The sequence below is a fragment of the Oncorhynchus keta genome, unplaced genomic scaffold, assembly GCF_023373465.1.
Source record: "Oncorhynchus keta strain PuntledgeMale-10-30-2019 unplaced genomic scaffold, Oket_V2 Un_scaffold_4195_pilon_pilon, whole genome shotgun sequence".
NCBI lineage: Eukaryota > Metazoa > Chordata > Actinopteri > Salmoniformes > Salmonidae > Oncorhynchus > Oncorhynchus keta.
In genome coordinates this window covers 281,087-300,634 of record NW_026290935.1, presented here as the reverse complement: position 1 = coordinate 300,634, position 19,548 = coordinate 281,087, and the positions used below count along the sequence as shown (strand labels likewise).

The following is a 19,548-nucleotide window of genomic DNA, read 5'->3' as shown; positions in this document are numbered from 1 at the left end:
GATAGCCTGTGGGTCTGTGACCTGCCATGGGGAGAATGAATAGGTTTTTATTGGATAGCCTGTGGGTCTGTGACCTGCCATGGGGAGAATGAATAGGTTTTTATTGGATAGCCTGTGGGTCTGTGACCTGCCATGGGGAGAATGAATAGGTTTTTGAATAGTCTGTGAGTCTGCCTGTGGGGAGAATGAATAGGTTTTTATTGACCTGTGGGTCTGTGACCTGCCATGGAGAGAATGAATAGGTTGTTATTGGATAGTCTGTGAGTCTGTGACCTGCCATGGGAAGAATGAATAGGTCTTTATTGGATAGCCTGTGGGTCTGTGACCTGCCATGGGGAGAATGAATAGGTTGTTATTGGATAGTCTGTGAGTCTGTGACCTGCCATGGGAAGAATGAATAGGTCTTTATTGGATAGCCTGTGGGTCTGTGACCTGCCATGGAGAGAATGAATAGGTTTTTATTGGATAGCCTGTGGGTCTGTGACCTGCCATGGGGAGAATGAATAGGTTTTTATTGGATAGCCTGTGGGTCTGTGACCTGCCATGGGGAGAATGAATAGGTTTTTTGGATTGGATAGCCTGTGGGTCTGTGACCTGCCATGGGGAGAATGAATAGGTTTTTATTGGATAGCCTGTGGGTCTGTGACCTGCCATGGGGAGAATGAATAGGTCTTTATTGAATAGTCTGTGAGTCTGTGACCTGCCATGGGGAGAATGAATAGGTTTTTATTGGATAGCCTGTGGGTCTGTGACCTGCCATGGAGAGAATGAATAGGTTGTTATTGGATAGTCTGTGAGTCTGTGACCTGCCATGGGAAGAATGAATAGGTCTTTATTGGATAGCCTGTGGGTCTGTGACCTGCCATGGGGAGAATGAATAGGTTGTTATTGGATAGTCTGTGAGTCTGTGACCTGCCATGGGAAGAATGAATAGGTCTTTATTGGATAGCCTGTGGGTCTGTGACCTGCCATGGAGAGAATGAATAGGTTTTTATTGGATAGCCTGTGGGTCTGTGACCTGCCATGGGGAGAATGAATAGGTTTTTATTGGATAGCCTGTGGGTCTGTGACCTGCCATGGGGAGAATGAATAGGTCTTTATTGGATAGCCTGTGACATCTCTTCCTCTCATACCTTGAAATAAAATATGTTTCACTGTTCATTTCTGTGTCATCAACCTAATAAAGCATTATGACCATGAACTGACAAAGGACACCTGGGACTTGATTTCTCCCTGGCATTATTGGGGAGACTAACTCACTGTAAAGCATTATGACCATGAACTGACACAGGACACATGGGACTTGATTTCTCCCTGGCATTATTGGCGAGACTAACTCACTGTAAAGCATTATGACCATGAACTGACACAGGACACATGGGACTTGATTTCTCCCTGGCATTATTGGGAGACTAACTCACTGTAAAGCATTATGACCATGAACTGACACAGGACACATGGGACTTGATTTCTCCCTGGCATTATTGTGAAGACACACAACACAATTAAGTATTCAGTTCCAAATTACACCAGTAGAGGTCATTCGTTACATAAATTATAGCAAAAGTATGATTTTTGGTGCCATTCACAACATTAACAAGGCATCATTATTTTGCAATACCAATCAATGCGTGTTGACAATGTATTATTATTCGCTTTACTACGAATTGACATTACATTTATTTCTAGTGCTTCTGTAACGGATGTGAAACGGCTAGCTTAGTTAGCGGTGTGTGCAGAGGGTCCCTGGTTCGCGCCCGGGTATGGGCGAGGGGACGGACGTAAAGTCATACTGTTACACTGCCATTTCACTTTCCACTCAACGGTTGGTCGAGCAGAGAGTCAAGGAAGCTACTGGCTTCGGGTAAAGTCAGAGACGATGGGTAATGAAGGGTCCTTGCTATTCTGGGTCCTTTGGATGTCCCTATGCCATTGAAGTTGACATTTAAAATTGTTAAAGTAAAGATTAAGATTATAGTAAAATAAAAGTTATGGTTAGGGATTAGAGTAAGGACTGTCCTTAGTCTCCATGGCATAACCGTGATTAATTTCGCCTTGTGTCTTGTTCCAGTGCAAGGAAACACAAAGACACACAGCAGTAGAAATATGTATTGGAAAACAAATCAGAATTTCCCCTGCGTCGGGAATTCCATGAAGAGGTGTAGCCTAGCCCAGGCTGCAATACGATCACCCGTCCGACCGGTGTGGCGGTGCGGAGGGTGTTGGCTGGTTGGGCTGAAGGGCAGGGCGCATACTTCGTACTGGTTATGCTGTAGACTACCGGCTACTTTGCGCACTGTCTGTCTGGATCTAATCGGCAGCCGAAAGTGCCCAATGCTTTCTATCGCCGCTTTGCTATTTATCCATAGAGACCCTTGGATTTGTACGTGCGCGTCATTTCTGACCTGTGGAGTGATTTTACGCACAGGCAATTTGGGACTGATTTTATCGAATCCGAATGGAATCAAACGGCAAAGCGGGAAGACATGGTAGGTTGAGCTGCAGATATATGGACTATTGTGTGATGTCTGTTCATATTTAGAGAACCTTCTTTTTTATGCTCTACTACCCGAACCACTGCAACATCCGTTTGATTCCATTCCTCAATGGGCGTTGTGACCAGTAATGCTTGAGTGGAATGTGATTTGTTTGTCTGATTTTGTTGTTCTGCGTCTTGTATAGGGCTGACTGACTGAGATTGTTGTCATGTGTCTTGAATAGGGCTGACTGACTGAGATTATTGTCCTGCGTCTTGTATAGGGCTAACTGACTGAGATTGTTGTCATGTGTCTTGAATAGGGCTGACTGACTGAGATTATTGTCCTGCGGTCTTGTGTAGGGCTGACTGACTGAGATTGTTGTCCTGCGTCTTGTGTAGGGCTGACTGACTGAGATTGTTGTCATGCGTCTTGTATAGGGCTAACTGACTGAGATTATTGTCCTGTGTCATGTATAGGGCTAACTGACTGAGATTGTTGTCATGTGTCTTGTGTTGGGCTGACTGACTGAGATTGTTGTCATGTGTCTTGTGTAGGGCAGGTGTTAAACCAAGGACAAAGTAATGGTCGTTATTGTCCTAGGAAGAATAAGTAGAATAAATACTTAACGTTTGGAATTAACAATGTGGTTTATTGATGAGGAACAACATGTTTGTGTGCAGCCAGATCAGATGTTATTATGTCTGGAGGCAGGCAGAGAGAGGCAGCCAACCAGGGAGCAGGCAGCGAGAGGCAGCCAACCAGGGAGCAGGTAGAGAGAGGCAGCCAACCAGGGAGCAGGCAGAGAGAGGCAGCCAACCAGGGAGCAGGCAGAGAGAGACAGCCAACCAGGGAGCAGGCAGAGAGAGGCAGCCAACCAGGGAGCAGGCAGAGAGAGGCAGCCAACCAGGGAGCAGGCAGAGAGAGGCAGCCAACCAGGGAGCAGGTAGAGAGAGGCAGCCAACCAGGGAGCAGGTAGAGAGAGGCAGCCAACCAGGGAGCAGGCAGAGAGAGTCAGCCAATCAGGGAGCAGGCAGAGAGAGGCAGCCAATCAGGGAGCAGGCAGAGAGAGGCAGCCAACCAGGGAGCAGGCAGAGAGAGGCAGCCAACCAGGGAGCAGGTAGAGAGAGGCAGCCAACCAGGGAGCAGGTAGAGAGAGGCAGCCAACCAGGGAGCAGGCAGAGATAGGCAGCCAACCAGGGAGCAGGTAGAGAGAGGCAGCCAACCAGGGAGCAGGTAGAGAGAGGCAGCCAACCAGGGAGCAGGCAGAGAGAGGCAGCCAACCAGGGAGCAGGCAGAGAGAGGCAGCCAACCAGGGAGCAGGCAGAGAGAGGCAGCCAACCAGGGAGCAGGTAGAGAGAGGCAGCCAACCAGGGAGCAGGCAGAGAGAGGCAGCCAACCAGGGAGCAGGCAGAGAGAGGCAGCCAACCAGGGAGCAGGCAGAGAGAGGCAGCCAACCAGGGAGCAGGCAGAGAGAGGCAGCCAACCAGGGAGCAGGTAGAGAGAGGCAGCCAACCAGGGAGCAGGTAGATAGAGGCAGCCAACCAGGGAGCAGGTAGAGAGAGGCAGCCAACCAGGGAGCAGGTAGAGAGAGGCAGCCAACCAGGGAACAGGTAGATAGAGGCAGCCAACCAGGGAGCAGGCAGAGAGAGGCAGCCAACCAGGGAGCAGGTAGAGAGAGGCAGCCAACCAGGGAGCAGGTAGAGAGAGGCAGCCAACCAGGGAGCAGGCAGAGAGAGGCCGCCAACCAGGGAGAATACATCCCAGGAGCCAACTCCTTCCTTCTGTGAATGATAAGTGATAAAGTGTAGCCAATGCACCTTAGGCGTTGTTGTATGCTGGATAGGTTGCAACTTGCTGTATCTGACTGCAATTAACAGTGGCCACAGTCATTGATATACGCCTTGAATTTGTCTTACCTTATCTTAACCAAAAGAAGTACATTCATTTAACTCCAATTTACACTTAAATTAACAAGCAAGGACAGAGCAATAATTAACAGATACTACTGAACTATGTCCAACTGACTCACCACCAGGGTTGGGTAGCTTACTTTCTAAATGTAATCCATTACAGTTACTAGTTACCTGTCCAACATTTGTAACTATGTAACTTTTGGATTACCCAAACTCAGAAAAGTAATCCGATTCCTTTCAGCTACTTTTAGATTCCTTTCCCCTTAAGAGGCATGAGAAGAATACAAAAATGTACAGTGCCTTCGGAAAGTATTCAGACCCCTTGACTTTTTCTACATTTTCATACGTTACAGATACATTACACACAATACCCCATAACCCACTGGAAATATCACATTTACATAATTATTCAGACCCTTTACTCAGTACTTTGTTGAAGCACCTTTGGCAGCGATTACAGCATTGAGTCTTCTTGGGTATGACGCTACAAGCTTGGCACACCTGTATTTGGAGAGTTTCTCCCATTCTTCTCTGCAGATCCTCTCAAGTTCTGTCAGACTGGATGGGGAGCATTGCTATACAGCTTTTTTCAGGTCTCCAGAGATGTTTGATTGGGTTCAAGTCTGGGCTCTGGCTGGGCCACTCAAGGACATTGAGACTTGTCCTGAAGCCACTCCTGCGTTGTCTTGGCTGTGTGCTTAGGGTCGTTGTCCTGTTGGAAGGTGAACCTTCGCCACAGTCTGAGGTCCTGTGCCCTCTGGAGCAGGTTTTCATCAAGGATCTCTCTGTACTTTGCTCCGTTCATCTTTCCCTCGATCCTGACTAGTCTCCCAGTCCCTGCCACTGAAAAACATCCCCACAGAATGATGCTGCCACCACCATGCTTCACCGTAGGGATGGTGCCAGGTTTCCTCCAGATGTGACACTTAGCATTCAGGCCAAAGAGTTCAATCTTGGTTTCATCAGTGTCCTTTAGGTGTCTTTTGGCAAACTCCAAACTGGATTTCATGTGCCTTTTACTGAGGAGTTCCTCTCCACAGAGGAACTCCGGAGCTCTGTCAGAGTGACCATCAGGTTCTTGGTCACCTCCCTGACCAAGGCCCTTCTCCCCCGATTGCTCAGTTTGCCAGGGCAGCCAGCTCTAGGAAGAGTCTTGGTGGTTCCAAACTTCTTCAATTTAAGAATGATGGAGGCCACTGTGTTCTTGGGGACCTTCAATGCGGCTGACCTTTTTTTGTACCCTTCTGCAGATCTGTTCCTCGACTCAACCCTGCCTCGAAGCTCTACGGACATTTCCTTCAACCTCATGGCTTGGTTTTTGCTCTGACATGCACTGTCAACTTTGGGACCTTATATAGACAGGTGTGTGCCTTCCCAAATCATGTCCAATCAAATTAATATACCACAGGTGGATAAACCCACTGGGACACCACAGAGGATAAACCCACTAGGACACCACAGAGGATAAACCCACTAGGACACCACAGAGGATAAACCCACTAGGACACCACAGAGGATAAACCCACTAGGACACCACAGAGGATAAACCCACTAGGACACCACAGAGGATAAACCCACTGGGACACCACAGATGATAAACCCACTGGGACACCACAGAGGACATATAGTATCTGCAGAAGTACAATGTAATAACTATGTGTTACACACGATTGAGCTAAAATGAAGTGTATATGGAGGGAAACTTGTAATCAATGTCTACCTACATAGTATGTTACCTCCTGTATATAGAGTGACCATACAAAACATTAAGAACATGACATAGACTGACCAGGTGAAACCTATATATGATATATATATATATATGATCCCTTATTGATGTCACTTGTTAAATCCACTTCAATCAGTGTAGATGAAGTGGAGACAGGTTAAAGAAGGATTTGTGAGACAAATAAGGCATGGATTGTGGGCCATTCAGAAGGTGAATGGGTAAGACAAAATATGGAGGTGCCTTTGAACAGGGTAGTCGGTGGAAACTGGTTTGAGTCAAGATCTGCAACGTCGCTGGGTCTTTCACACTCAACTGTTTCCCGTGTGTATCAAAACATCGTCCACCACCCAAAGGACAGCCAGGAAACTTGACGCACCTGTGGGAAGCATTCGAGTCAACATGAGCCAGCATCCCTGTGGAAAACCTTCGACACCTTGTAGAGTCCATTCCCCAACGAATTGAGGCTGCTCTAAGGACTTTAGTCAACTTTATCGCAACATGTAAAAATACCTTACATTTTCTACAAAACAATATGGATTTTTATTATTGGGTTAATAAGTGTATTAATTAGAATTAACAAAGATATATTGGCCTACTCCATAACATAAAATAACAATTTTAATAGTAGTGACTCAAATCTGCAGCCTATAGTCTGGTGAGTAGCCTAGCTAGCTCGATAGCTAATTATGAGAAAACGAGATCGTCATTCTCTACCCTTTTTAACATTACAAGTAGCAAAGGAAATCAACCATGTCTGTTTCTTCTTTATCTGTTTCTTTGTAAGCATTGTCCCATCCTGGAATCTGAGACCTTGTGGGAGTCTGTGGGAGCGAAGAAGAATATACAACAATTAGCTTACTAGCTAGCTATCATCAGAGAAGGTATAGAAACCTTGCTCCAATATACACTAAAGTATGTGGACACTTGCGCGTCGAACATCTCATTCTGAAATCATGGGCATTAATATGGAGTTAGTCCCCATTTTCTGCAAGAACAGCCTCCACTCTTCTGGGAAGGAAGGCTTTCCACTAGATGTTAGAACATTGCTGCGGGGACTTGCTTCCATTCAGCCACAAGAGCATTAGCGAGGTCGGACACTGATGTTGGGCGATTAGGCCTGGCTCAGAGTCAGCGTTCCAATTCATCCCAAAGGTGTTTGATGGGGTTGAGGTCAGGGTTCTGTGCAGGCCAGTGAAGTTCTTCCACACCAATCTCGACAAATCATTTCTGTGTGGGCCTCCCTTTGTGCACGGGGGCATTGTCATGCTGAAACAGGAAAGGGCCTTCCCCCAGACTGTTGCCAAAAAGTTGGAAGCACAGAATCGTCTAGAATGTCATTATGTGCTGTAGCGTTAAGATTTCCATTCACTGGATCTAAGGGGCCCGAACCATGAAAAACAGCCCCAGACCATTAGTCCTCCTCCACCAAACTTTACAGTTGGCACTGTGCATTGGGGCAGCTAGCATTATCCTGGGATCCACCAAACCCAGATTGGTGAAGCGTGATTCATCACTCCAGAGAACGTGTTTCAACTGCTCCAGAGTCCAATGGTAGTGAGCTTTACTTCTCTCCTGCCGACGTTTGGCATTTTACGCATGGTGATCTTAGGCTTGTGTGCGGCTGCTCGGCCATGGAAACACATTTTATGAAGCTCCAGACAAACAGTTCTTGTGCTGACGTTGCTACCAGAGGCAGTTTGGAACTCGGTGGTGAGTGTTGCAACCAAAGACAGATGATTTTTACGTACTATGTGCTTCAGCACTCATCGGTCTCGTTCTGTGAGCTTGTGTGACCATTTCGCTGCTGAGCCTTTGTTGCTCCTAGACATTTCCACTTCACAATAACATTTGACGAACTGACTTGTTGGAAAGGTGGCATCCTATGACATCTGGACAAGAGGAATACCTATGTAAGAATGCAGTTCATTGACTATAGGTCAGCATTTAACTCCAAGCTCATCATCAATCTACACACAATATCCCATAATAACAAAGCTGAAACAAATCTTTATAAATGTTGCAAATTGAAATGAAAAAAAACTCAAATATCACATTTACATAAGTATTCAGACCCTTTACTCAGTACTTTGTTGAAGCACCTTTGGCAGCGATTACAGCCTTGAGTCTTCTTGTGTGATGCTACAAGCTTTGCACAACTCTATTTGGAGTTTCTCCCATTCTTCTCAAGATTTGTCAGGTTGGATGGGGAGCGTTGCTGCACAGCTATTTTCAGGTCTCTCCAGAGATGTTCAAGTCCTGGCTTTGGCTTCTTTCTTTTCTTTTTTTTCACCAGGTAGGCTAGTTGAGAACAAGTTCTGGCCAAGATAAAGCATAGCAATTCGACACATACAACAACACAGAGTTACACGTGGAATAAACAAAATTACAGTTGATAATACAGTAGAACAAAAGAAAACAAAAAGTCTATATACAGTGAGTGCAAATGAGGTAAGTTAAGACAATAAATAGGCCATGGTGGCGAAGTAATTACAATATAGCAATTAAACACTGGAATGGTAGATCGGCAGAAGATTAATGTGCAGGTAGAGATACTGGGGTGCAAAGGAGCAAAATAAATAAATAAATACAGTATGGGGATGATAGGTAGATAGATAGATGGGCTGTTTACAGATGGGCTATGTACAGATGCAGTGGTCTGTTAGCTGCTCTGACAGCTGGTGCTTAAAGCTAGTGAGGGAGATGTGAGTCTCTAGCTTCAGAGATTTTTGCAGTTTGTTCCAGTCATTGGCATTAGAGAACTGGAAGGAAATACGACCAAAGGAGGAATTGGCTTTGTGGGTGACCAGTGCTGCTGGAGCGCGTGCTACGAGTGGGTGCTGCTATGGTGACCAGTGAGCTGAGATAAGGTGGGGCTTTACCTAGCAGAGACTTGTAGATAACCTGTAGCCAGTGGGTTTGGCGACGAGTATGAAGCGAGGGCCAACCAACGAGAGCGTACAGGTCGCAATGGTGGGTAGTATATAGGGATTTGGTGACAAAACAGATGGCACTGTGATAGACTGCATCCAGTTTGTTGAGTAGAGTGTTGGAAGCCATTTTGTAGATGACATCGCTGAAGTCGAGGATCGGTAGGATGGTCAGTTTTACGAGGGTATGTTTGGCAGCATGAGTGAAGGATGCTTTGGTGCAATATAGGAAGCCGATTCTAGATGTAATTTTGGATTGGAGATGCTTAATGTGAGTCTGGAAAGAGAGTTTACAGTCTAACCAGACACCTAGGTATTTATAGTTGTCCACATATTCTAAGTCAGAGCCGTCCAGAGTAGTGATGCTAGTCGGGCTGGAATGTCCGATTAATTAGGGCCGGTATCAAGTTTTCATAACAATCGGAAATCGGTATTTTTGGGCACCGATTTGTATTTTTTTAATATATATATTTTTATATACCTTTTATTTAACTAGGCAAGTCATTCTTATTTTCAATGACGGCCGAGGAACGGTGGGTTAACTGCCTCGTTAAGGGGCAGAACGACAGATTTTCACCTTGTCAGCTCGGGGGATTCAATCTTGCAACCTTACAGTTAACTAGTCCAACGCAATAACGACCTGCCGCTCTCTCGTTGCACTCCACAAGGAGACTATTACGCGAATGCAGTAAGCCAAGGTAAGTTGCTAGCTAGCATTAAATGTATCTTATAAAAAACAATCAATCATAATCACTTGTTAACTACACATGGTTGATGATATTACTGGATATTATCTAGCGTGTCCTGCATTGCATATAAACTGACTGAGCATACAAGCATACAAGTATCTAAGTATCTGACTGAGCGGTGGTAGGCAGAAGCAGGCGCGTAAACATTCATTCAAACAGCACTTTCGTGCGTTTTGTTAGCAGCTCTTCGTTGTGTTTCAAGCTTTGCGCAGTTTATGACTTCAAGCCTATCAACTCCTGAGAGGAGGCTGGTGTAACCGAAGTGAAATGGCTAGCTAGTTAGTGCGCGCTAATAGCGTTTCAAACGTCACTCGCTTTGAGCCTTCTAGTAGTTGTTCCCCTTGCTCTGCATGGGTAACGCTGCTTCGATGGTGGCTGTTGTCGTTGTCCAGGGAGGAGCCAATGAGAGGGACGGAAGCTATACTTTTACACAGCAATACTAAAGTGCCTATAAGAACATCTAATAGTCAAAGGTTAATGAAATACAAATGGTATAGAGGGAAATAGTCCTATAATTCCTATAATAACTACAACCTAAAACTTCTAACCTCGGAATATTGAAGACTCATGTTAAAAGGAACCACCAGCTTTCATGTTCTGAGCAAGGACTTAAACGTTAGCTTTCTTACATAGCACATATTGCACTTTTACTTTCTTCTCCAACACTTTGTTTTTGCATTATTTAAACCAAATTGAATATGTTTCATTATTTACTTGAGGCGAAATTGATTTTATTGATGTATTATACTAAGTTAAAATAAGTGTTCATTCAATATTGTTGTAATTGTCATTATTACAAATAAATACATACAAATCGGCCGATTAATCGGTATCGGCTTTTTTGGTCCTCCAATAATCTGTATCAGCGTTGAAAAATCATAATCGGTCGACCTCTAGTCCAGAGTAGTGATGCTGGATGGGCGAGCAGGTGCGGGCAGTGATCGATTGAATAGCATGCATTTAGTTTTACTTGCATTTAAGAGCAGTTGGAGGCCACGGAAGGAGTGTTATAAGGCATTGAAGCTCGTCTGGAGGTTAGTTAACATAGTGTCCAAAGAGGGGCCAGAAGTATACAGAATGGTGTCATCTGCGTAGAGGTGGATCAGAGACTCACCAGCAGCGAGAGAGACATCATTGATGTATACAGAGAAGAGAGTCGGCCCGAGAATTGAACCCTGTGGCACCCCAATAGAGACTGCCAGGCCCTCCGATTTGACACACTGAACTCTATCAGAGAAGTATTTGGTGAACCAGGCGAGGCAGTCATTTGAGAAACCAAGGCTGTTGAGTCTGCCGATAAGAATGTGGTGACAGTGTTTCCTAACCTCAGAGCAGTGGGCGCTGGGAGGAGGTGTTCTTATTCTCCATGGACTTTACAGTGTCCTATAACTTTTTGGAGTTAGTACTACAGGATGCAAATTTCTTGTCCACTCAAGGACATTGAGATTTGTTTCGAAGCCACTCCTGTGTTGTCTTGGCTGTGTCTTACTTGTTGTCTCAGTGTTATTACCCTGTAATAGGGACCCCTTAAAATGAAGCGTTATCATTATTCTTTGCAGTGTAGGGAACACGCCCTGTCCTCGCAGACCTGCGAATGTAATGGCTTTTGAGCTTATTTTTGCACATTTCTAAAGGAAGCATCGGTAGCATCGGTAGCATCGGGATATATTAGAGGAGAGAAGTGAAAGGTGTTCCTGATGTATTGTTCGCATAAATGTCTGAAAAAGACTAAATCAGAGGAGGTGTTCCAAGAGCACGCGAGAACAGGAGAATGGCAAACTCTTAGGTAGGGTTTCCTGAACACGAGGTGTTACCTGTCTGTCGGCTTTCAGGGCAGTCTGTTATATTATTGCAAAGACAACATACAGTACATAGAATAAATAAACAAACAGTAGGGATTTATTTACATTTGAGTCATTTAGCAGACTCTCTTATCCAGAGACACTACAGTAGTGAGTCATTTAGCAGAACCTCTTATCTAGAGCGACTACAGTAGTGAGTCATTTAGCAGACTCTCTGATCCAGAGCCACTACAGTAGTGAGTAATTTAGCAGACTCTCTGATCCAGAGCGACTACAGTAGTGAGTCATTTAGCAGACTCTCTGATCCAGAGCCACTACAGTAGTGAGTCATTTAGCAGACTCTCTTATCCAGAGCCACTACAGTAGTGAGTCATTTAGCAGACTCTCTTATCCAGAGCCACTACGGTAGTGAGTCATTTAGCAGACTCTCTTATCCAGAGCCACTACGGTAGTGAGTCATTTAGCAGACTCTCTTATCCAGAGCGACTACAGTAGTGAGTCATTTAGCAGACTCTCTGATCCAGAGCCACTACAGTAGTGAGTCATTTAGCAGACTCTCTTATCCAGAGCCACTACAGTAGTGAGTCATTTAGCAGGCTCTCTTATCCAGAGCCACTACGGTAGTGAGTGCACACGTTCTCTTACCTTTTTCGTACTGGTCCCCTGTGTGAATCTAACCCACAACCCTGGTGTTGCAAGCGCCATGCTCTACGAACTGAGCCACACAGGAGGACCACATGAAGTCCCAGTGAGACCAGAACTCTTTAAATTAAATTATTCACTCCTATGGCCTATTTATTGCCTACCTTCTCATGCCTTTTGCAGACAATGTATATAGATTCCTTTTTTTCTATTATGTTATTGACTTGTAAATTGTTTACTCCATGTGTAACTCTGTGTTGTCTGTTCACACTGCTATGCTTTATCTTGGCCAGGTCGCAGTTGTAAATGAGAACTTGTTCTCAACTAGCCTACCTGGTTAAATAAAGGTGAAATAAAATAATAACATTTACACAGGAAGTCCCATGGAAACTAGATCTATTTATTTACACAGGAAGTCCCATGGAAACTAGATCTATTTATTTACACAGGAAGTCCCATGGAAACTAGATCTATTTATTTACACAGGAAGTCCCAGTGAGAAAGTCCCTTTCAGTCCCAGTTACAATATGCCTATAGGGTGTCTTTATACTGTAACTGTTGTAAACCATGTTTAGATGACTGTGGTGTGGCTGTTGAGCTCCCAGAATGCAATATGTGATTGCTATGGAGCTGTTTAATCATCAAGGGAGCACTTTGGAAACTCTGTCTGGCACAAAGCACTAGGACGTTGTAAAACTTTTAAACTTTTCACAGTAACATCTACATCTGGTTTGGCATTGGGGTTAGAATGTGGAATGCTTTATTTTCCCTCCAACACTTGTCAGGAAAACACACTCATCTCTGCAGTGCTGCTGGTCAGCCTGTGGTTCATATAGAAACAGCCAACAGATCAACTATGAGAACAACACTGGTTTACATCTAAGGGTTATTCATGTTGCTGTGACTGACAGGTTTTTCTATCTTTGCTGAATTTCTATTTTTCCTGCAAACATTCTTTGTTGAAGAAAATGACAGATGTTTTATGAAGATGTAAAACATCTTTGCCACAGTCCTCTCTCTCTCTCAGACCACCTTGCAGTCCTCTCTTTCCTACCACCACCTTGCAGTCCTCTCTTTCCTTCCACCACCTTGCAGTCCTCTCTTTCCTTCCACCACCTTGCAGCCCTCTCTTTCCTTCCACCACCTTGCAGTCCTCTCTTTCCTACCACCACCTTGCAGTCGTCTCTTTCCTTCCACCACCTTGCAGTCCTCTCTTTCCTTCCACCACCTTGCAGTCCTCTCTTTCCTTCCACCACCTTGCAGTCCTCTCTTTCCTTCCACCACCTTGCAGTCATCCCTTTCCTTCCACCACCTTGCAGTCATCCCTTTCCTTCCACCACCTTGCAGTCATCTCTTTCCTTCCACCACCTTCCACTGTAGCGCTCTCAGGTTGGGCTGTGTTCAGGTTGGGCTGTGTTCAGGTTGGGCTGTGTTCAGGTTGGGCTGTGTTCAGGTTGACCCGTGTTCACGTTGACCCGTGTTCACGTTGACCCGTGTTCACGTTGACCCGTGTTCACGTTGGGCTGTGTTCAGGTTGGGCTGTATTCAGATTGGGCTGTGTTCAGGTTGGGTTGTGTTCCACTGGAAAAGGATTAGTCATCTTAAAGATAGGAACAGAAACTATCCACTGGGATCGGATTAGTCATCTTAAAGATAGGAACAGAAACTATCCACTGCTAAAAGGATTAGTCAGCTTAAAGATAGGAACAGAAACTATCCACTGCTAAAAGGATTAGTCAGCTTAAAGATAGGAACAGAAACTATCCACTGGGATCGGATTAGTCAGCTTAAAGATAGGAACAGAAACTATCCACTGGAAACGGATTAGTCAGCTTAAAGATAGGAACAGAAACTATCCACTGGGATCGGATTAGTCAGCTTAAAGATAGGAACAGAAACTATCCACTGGGATCGGATTAGTCAGCTTAAAGATAGGAACAGAAACTATCCACTGGAAAAGGATTAGTCAGCTTAAAGATAGGAACAGAAACTATCCACTGGAAACGGATTAGTCAGCTTAAAGATAGGAACAGAAACTATCCACTGGAAACAGATTAGTCAGTTTAAAGATAGGAACAGAAACTATCCACTGGAAACGGATTAGTCAGCTTAAAGATAGGAACAGAAACTATCCACTGCTAAAAGGATTAGTCATCTTAAAGATAGGAACAGAAACTATCCACTGCTAAAAGGATTAGTCAGCTTAAAGATAGGAACAGAAACTATCCACTGGAAACGGATTAGTCAGCTTAAAGATAGGAACAGAAACTATCCACTGCTAAAAGGATTAGTCATCTTAAAGATAGGAACAGAAACTATCCACTGCTAAAAGGATTAGTCAGCTTAAAGATAGGAACAGAAACTATCCACTGGAAACGGATTAGTCAGCTTAAAGATAGGAACAGAAACTATCCACTGGGATCGGATTAGTCAGCTTAAAGATAGGAACAGAAACTATCCACTGCTAAAAGGATTAGTCATCTTAAAGATAGGAACAGAAACTATCCACTGGGATCGGATTAGTCATCTTAAAGATAGGAACAGAAACTATCCACTGCTAAAAGGATTAGTCAGCTTAAAGATAGGAACAGAAACTATCCACTGGGATCGGATTAGTCAGCTTAAAGATAGGAACAGAAACTATCCACTGGGATCGGATTAGTCAGCTTAAAGATAGGAACAGAAACTATCCACTGGGATCGGATTAGTCAGCTTAAAGATAGGAACAGAAACTATCCACTGCTAAAAGGATTAGTCAGCTTAAAGATAGGAACAGAAACTATCCACTGGAAACGGATTAGTCATCTTAAAGATAGGAACAGAAACTATCCACTGGGAACGGATTAGTCAGCTTAAAGATAGGAACAGAAACTATCCACTGGGATCGGATTAGTCATCTTAAAGATAGGAACAGAAACTATCCACTGTTAAAAGGATTAGTCAGCTTAAAGATAGGAACAGAAACTATCCACTGCTAAAAGGATTAGTCATCTTAAAGATAGGAACAGAAACTATCCACTGCTAAAAGGATTAGTCAGTTTAAAGATAGGAACAGAAACTATCCACTGGGATCGGATTAGTCAGCTTAAAGATAGGAACAGAAACTATCCACTGGGATCGGATTAGTCAGCTTAAAGATAGGAACAGAAACTATCCACTGGGATCGGATTAGTCAGCTTAAAGATAGGAACAGAAACTATCCACTGCTAAAAGGATTAGTCAGCTTAAAGATAGGAACAGAAACTATCCACTGCTAAAAGGATTAGTCATCTTAAAGATAGGAACAGAAACTATCCACTGCTAAAAGGATTAGTCATCTTAAAGATAGGAACAGAAACTATCCACTGGGATCGGATTAGTCAGCTTAAAGATAGGAACAGAAACTATCCACTGCTAAAAGGATTAGTCATCTTAAAGATAGGAACAGAAACTATCCACTGGAAACGGATTAGTCATCTTAAAGATAGGAACAGAAACTATCCACTGCTAAAAGGATTAGTCAGCTTAAAGATAGGAACAGAAACTATCCACTGGGATCGGATTAGTCAGCTTAAAGATAGGAACAGAAACTATCCACTGCTAAAAGGATTAGTCAGCTTAAAGATAGGAACAGAAACTATCCACTGCTAAAAGGATTAGTCAGTTTAAAGATAGGAACAGAAACTATCCACTGCTAAAAGGATTAGTCAGCTTAAAGATAGGAACAGAAACTATCCACTGCTAAAAGGATTAGTCAGTTTAAAGATAGGAACAGAAACTATCCACTGGAAACGGATTAGTCAGCTTAAAGATAGGAACAGAAACTATCCACTGGGAACGGATTAGTCAGTTTAAAGATAGGAACAGAAACTATCCACTGCTAAAAGGATTAGTCAGCTTAAAGATAGGAACAGAAACTATCCACTGCTAAAAGGATTAGTCAGCTTAAAGATAGGAACAGAAACTATCCACTGGTAAAAGGATTAGTCAGCTTAAAGATAGGAACAGAAACTATCCACTGGGATCGGATTAGTCAGCTTAAAGATAGGAACAGAAACTATCCACTGGAAACGGATTAGTCAGCTTAAAGATAGGAACAGAAACTATCCACTGCTAAAAGGATTAGTCAGCTTAAAGATAGGAACAGAAACTATCCACTGCTAAAAGGATTAGTCAGCTTAAAGATAGGAACAGAAACTATCCACTGCTAAAAGGATTAGTCATCTTAAAGATAGGAACAGAAACTATCCACTGCTAAAAGGATTAGTCAGCTTAAAGATAGGAACAGAAACTATCCACTGCTAAAAGGATTAGTCATCTTAAAGATATGACAATTGGAGTGGGTCTAGGGTGGCCGGGATGGTGGAGTTGATGTGAGCCATGACCAGCCTTTCAAAGCACTTCATGGCTACAGATGTGAGTGCTACGGGTCAGTAGTCCTTTAGGCAGGTTCCCTTGGTATTCTTGGGCACAGGGACTATGGTGGTCTGCTTGAAACAGATAGCTATTACAGACTCATGCTGCTCTCATGCATGCTTCAGTGTTGCTTGCCTCAAAGGGTGCATAGAAGTCATTTAGCTCGTCTTGCAGCCTTGTGTCACTGGGCAGCTCGTGGTTGGGATTCCCTTTGACATTTACCCTCCCAAACAGGTATCCTACATCCTATAATGACATACCCTCCATACACAAATAATGACATTTTAACTTGACAATATCATATTTGCATTGATTGTTTGGAGGGGGAAATTCTCAAAAGGGTGTTAATTGTTATTGATTTTGTACAATCACCTTACAGTTGTAGGGCCCTATAATATCAGTTTTATCTTTTGGTAAATTCAATTTTCACGGTTTTATTTTTCCCAGTTTTCTTGTTTTTTTTTTCAGGTTCACTCTCAAAATCACACGTTGTTAATATAAAAGCTACATTATTCAAAGTTCACAACAATTCTTAAACCAAATCAGGAGACCACTTTTGAGGTCTGGGAACAATAAACAATTATATTTTGTCCTTTAATTAAATGAACGCCTAGCAAGAGACCATTGTGTTTGGATAGTGGTGTTAATGTACGCTACATGTGGTGGCGGAGTTTACAAAACAATTACCCCGCGATTGATACAGATCACTATGACATCATTCTCCCAGACAGACCTACTCTGCAGTCAACATTTAATTGTTTCCCAAGGTTTCTTGGCAAAGCCTTTAGAAACGTTCGTTCAAACAGTGCATGATGACTGGATCGTGCATCACTTCAGACTAAAGGTTATGAATAGTGTGCATACCCTTTGTTGCATATCCATTGCTGTTTAAATCAATCTTGATAATAAAAAAAAGCTAATTGTGAAGCAAAAACTAACGAGACCAGCTCGTTAACACCATAACACCACGACAATCATAAGACTATAACACCATAACAACCCTTCTGTAGCTCAGTTGGTAGAGCATGGCGCTTGTAACGCCATAGTGGGTTCACCACTGGGAATACAGAATGTATGCACACATGACTGTAAGTCCATAAAGCGTCTGCTAAATGGCATATATTATTATATATATTATTATTATATATATTAACAACCACAACACACACAACAACCATAACACCATAACACCATAACACCACACCCATAGCACCATAACAACCACAACAACCATAACACTATAGCACCCATAACAACCATAACACTCATAACACCCATAACAACCATAACACTATAACACCTATAACAACATTAACAACCATAACACTATAACACCCATAACAACATTAACAACCATAACACTATAACACCTATAACAACATTAACAACCATAACAACAATAACAACCATAACACTATAACACCCATATCAACCATAACACTATAACACCTATAACAACATTAACAACCATAACACTATAACACCTATAACAACATTAACAACCATAACACTATAACACCCATATCAACCATAACACTATAACAACATTAACAACCATAACACTATAACACCCATAACAACATTAACAACCATAACACTATAACACCCATAACAACATTAACAACCATCAACTTAACAACCATAACAGATAACACCCATAACAACATTAACAACCATAACACTATAACTATAACAAACATTAACAACCATAACATATAACACCTATAACAACATTAACAACCATAACAACAATAACTAACCATAACACTATAACACCCATATCAACCATAACACTATAACACCCATAACAACATTAACAACCATAACACTATAACACCCATAACAACATTAACAACCATAACACTATAACACCTATAACAACATTAACAACCATAACAACAATAAAACCATAACACTAAACACCCATATCAACCATAACACTATAACACCCAAACACTTATCCTAACACTATAACAACCATAACACTATAACACCCATAACAACATTAACAACCATAACAACATTAACAACCATAACACTATAACACCCATAACAACATTAACAACCATAACACTATAACACCCATAACAACATTAACAACCATAACACTATAACACCCATAACAACATTAACAACCATAACACTTTTGGTAACACCCATAACAACATTAACAACCATAACAACATTAACAACCATAACACTATAACACCTATAACAACATTAACAACCATAACACTATAACACCCATATCAACCATAAACACTATAACACCCATAACAACCATAACACTATAACACCCATAACAACATTAACAACCATAACATATAACACCCATAACAACATTAACAACCATAACACTATAACACCCATAACAACATTAACAACATAACACTATAACACCCATAACAACATTAACAACCATAACAACATTAACAACCATAACACTATAACACCTATAACAACATTAACAACCATAACACTATAACACCCATATCAACCATAACACTATAACAAAAAAAAAAGCTAATAACAACATAACAACCATAACACTATAACACCCATATCAACCATAACACTATAACACCCATAACAACATTAACAACCATAACACCATAACATAACACCATAACAACATTAACAACCATAACACTATAACACCTATAACAACATTAACAACCATAACAACAATAACAACCATAACACTATAACACCCATATCAACCATAACACTATAACACCTATAACAACATTAACAACCATAACACTATAACACCCATATCAACCATAACACTATAACACCCATATCAACCATAACACTATAACACCCATATCAACCATAACACTATAACACCCATAACAACATTAACAACCATAACACTATAACACCCATATCAACCATAACACTATAACAC

At 42.5% G+C, this 19,548-nt stretch overlaps 1 protein-coding gene across 2 annotated transcripts in view; it reads left to right on the top strand.

The window, feature by feature from the left end:
* The first annotated feature begins 1,864 nt into the window (after positions 1-1,864).
* plcd1a (phospholipase C, delta 1a) overlaps positions 1,865-19,548 on the top strand; it is an 88,879-nt gene continuing 71,195 nt past the window's right edge. Inside the window, exon 1 of one of the 2 annotated variants that reach the window (XM_052516256.1) lies at positions 1,865-1,883. In XM_052516256.1, the coding sequence (XP_052372216.1) occupies positions 1,880-1,883 (4 nt within the window). In that variant the 5' untranslated portion in view covers positions 1,865-1,879. Of the gene's footprint in view, positions 1,884-2,213; positions 2,490-19,548 lie in introns of those variants that run through there. The other variant, XM_052516255.1, reaches the window with a different exon arrangement.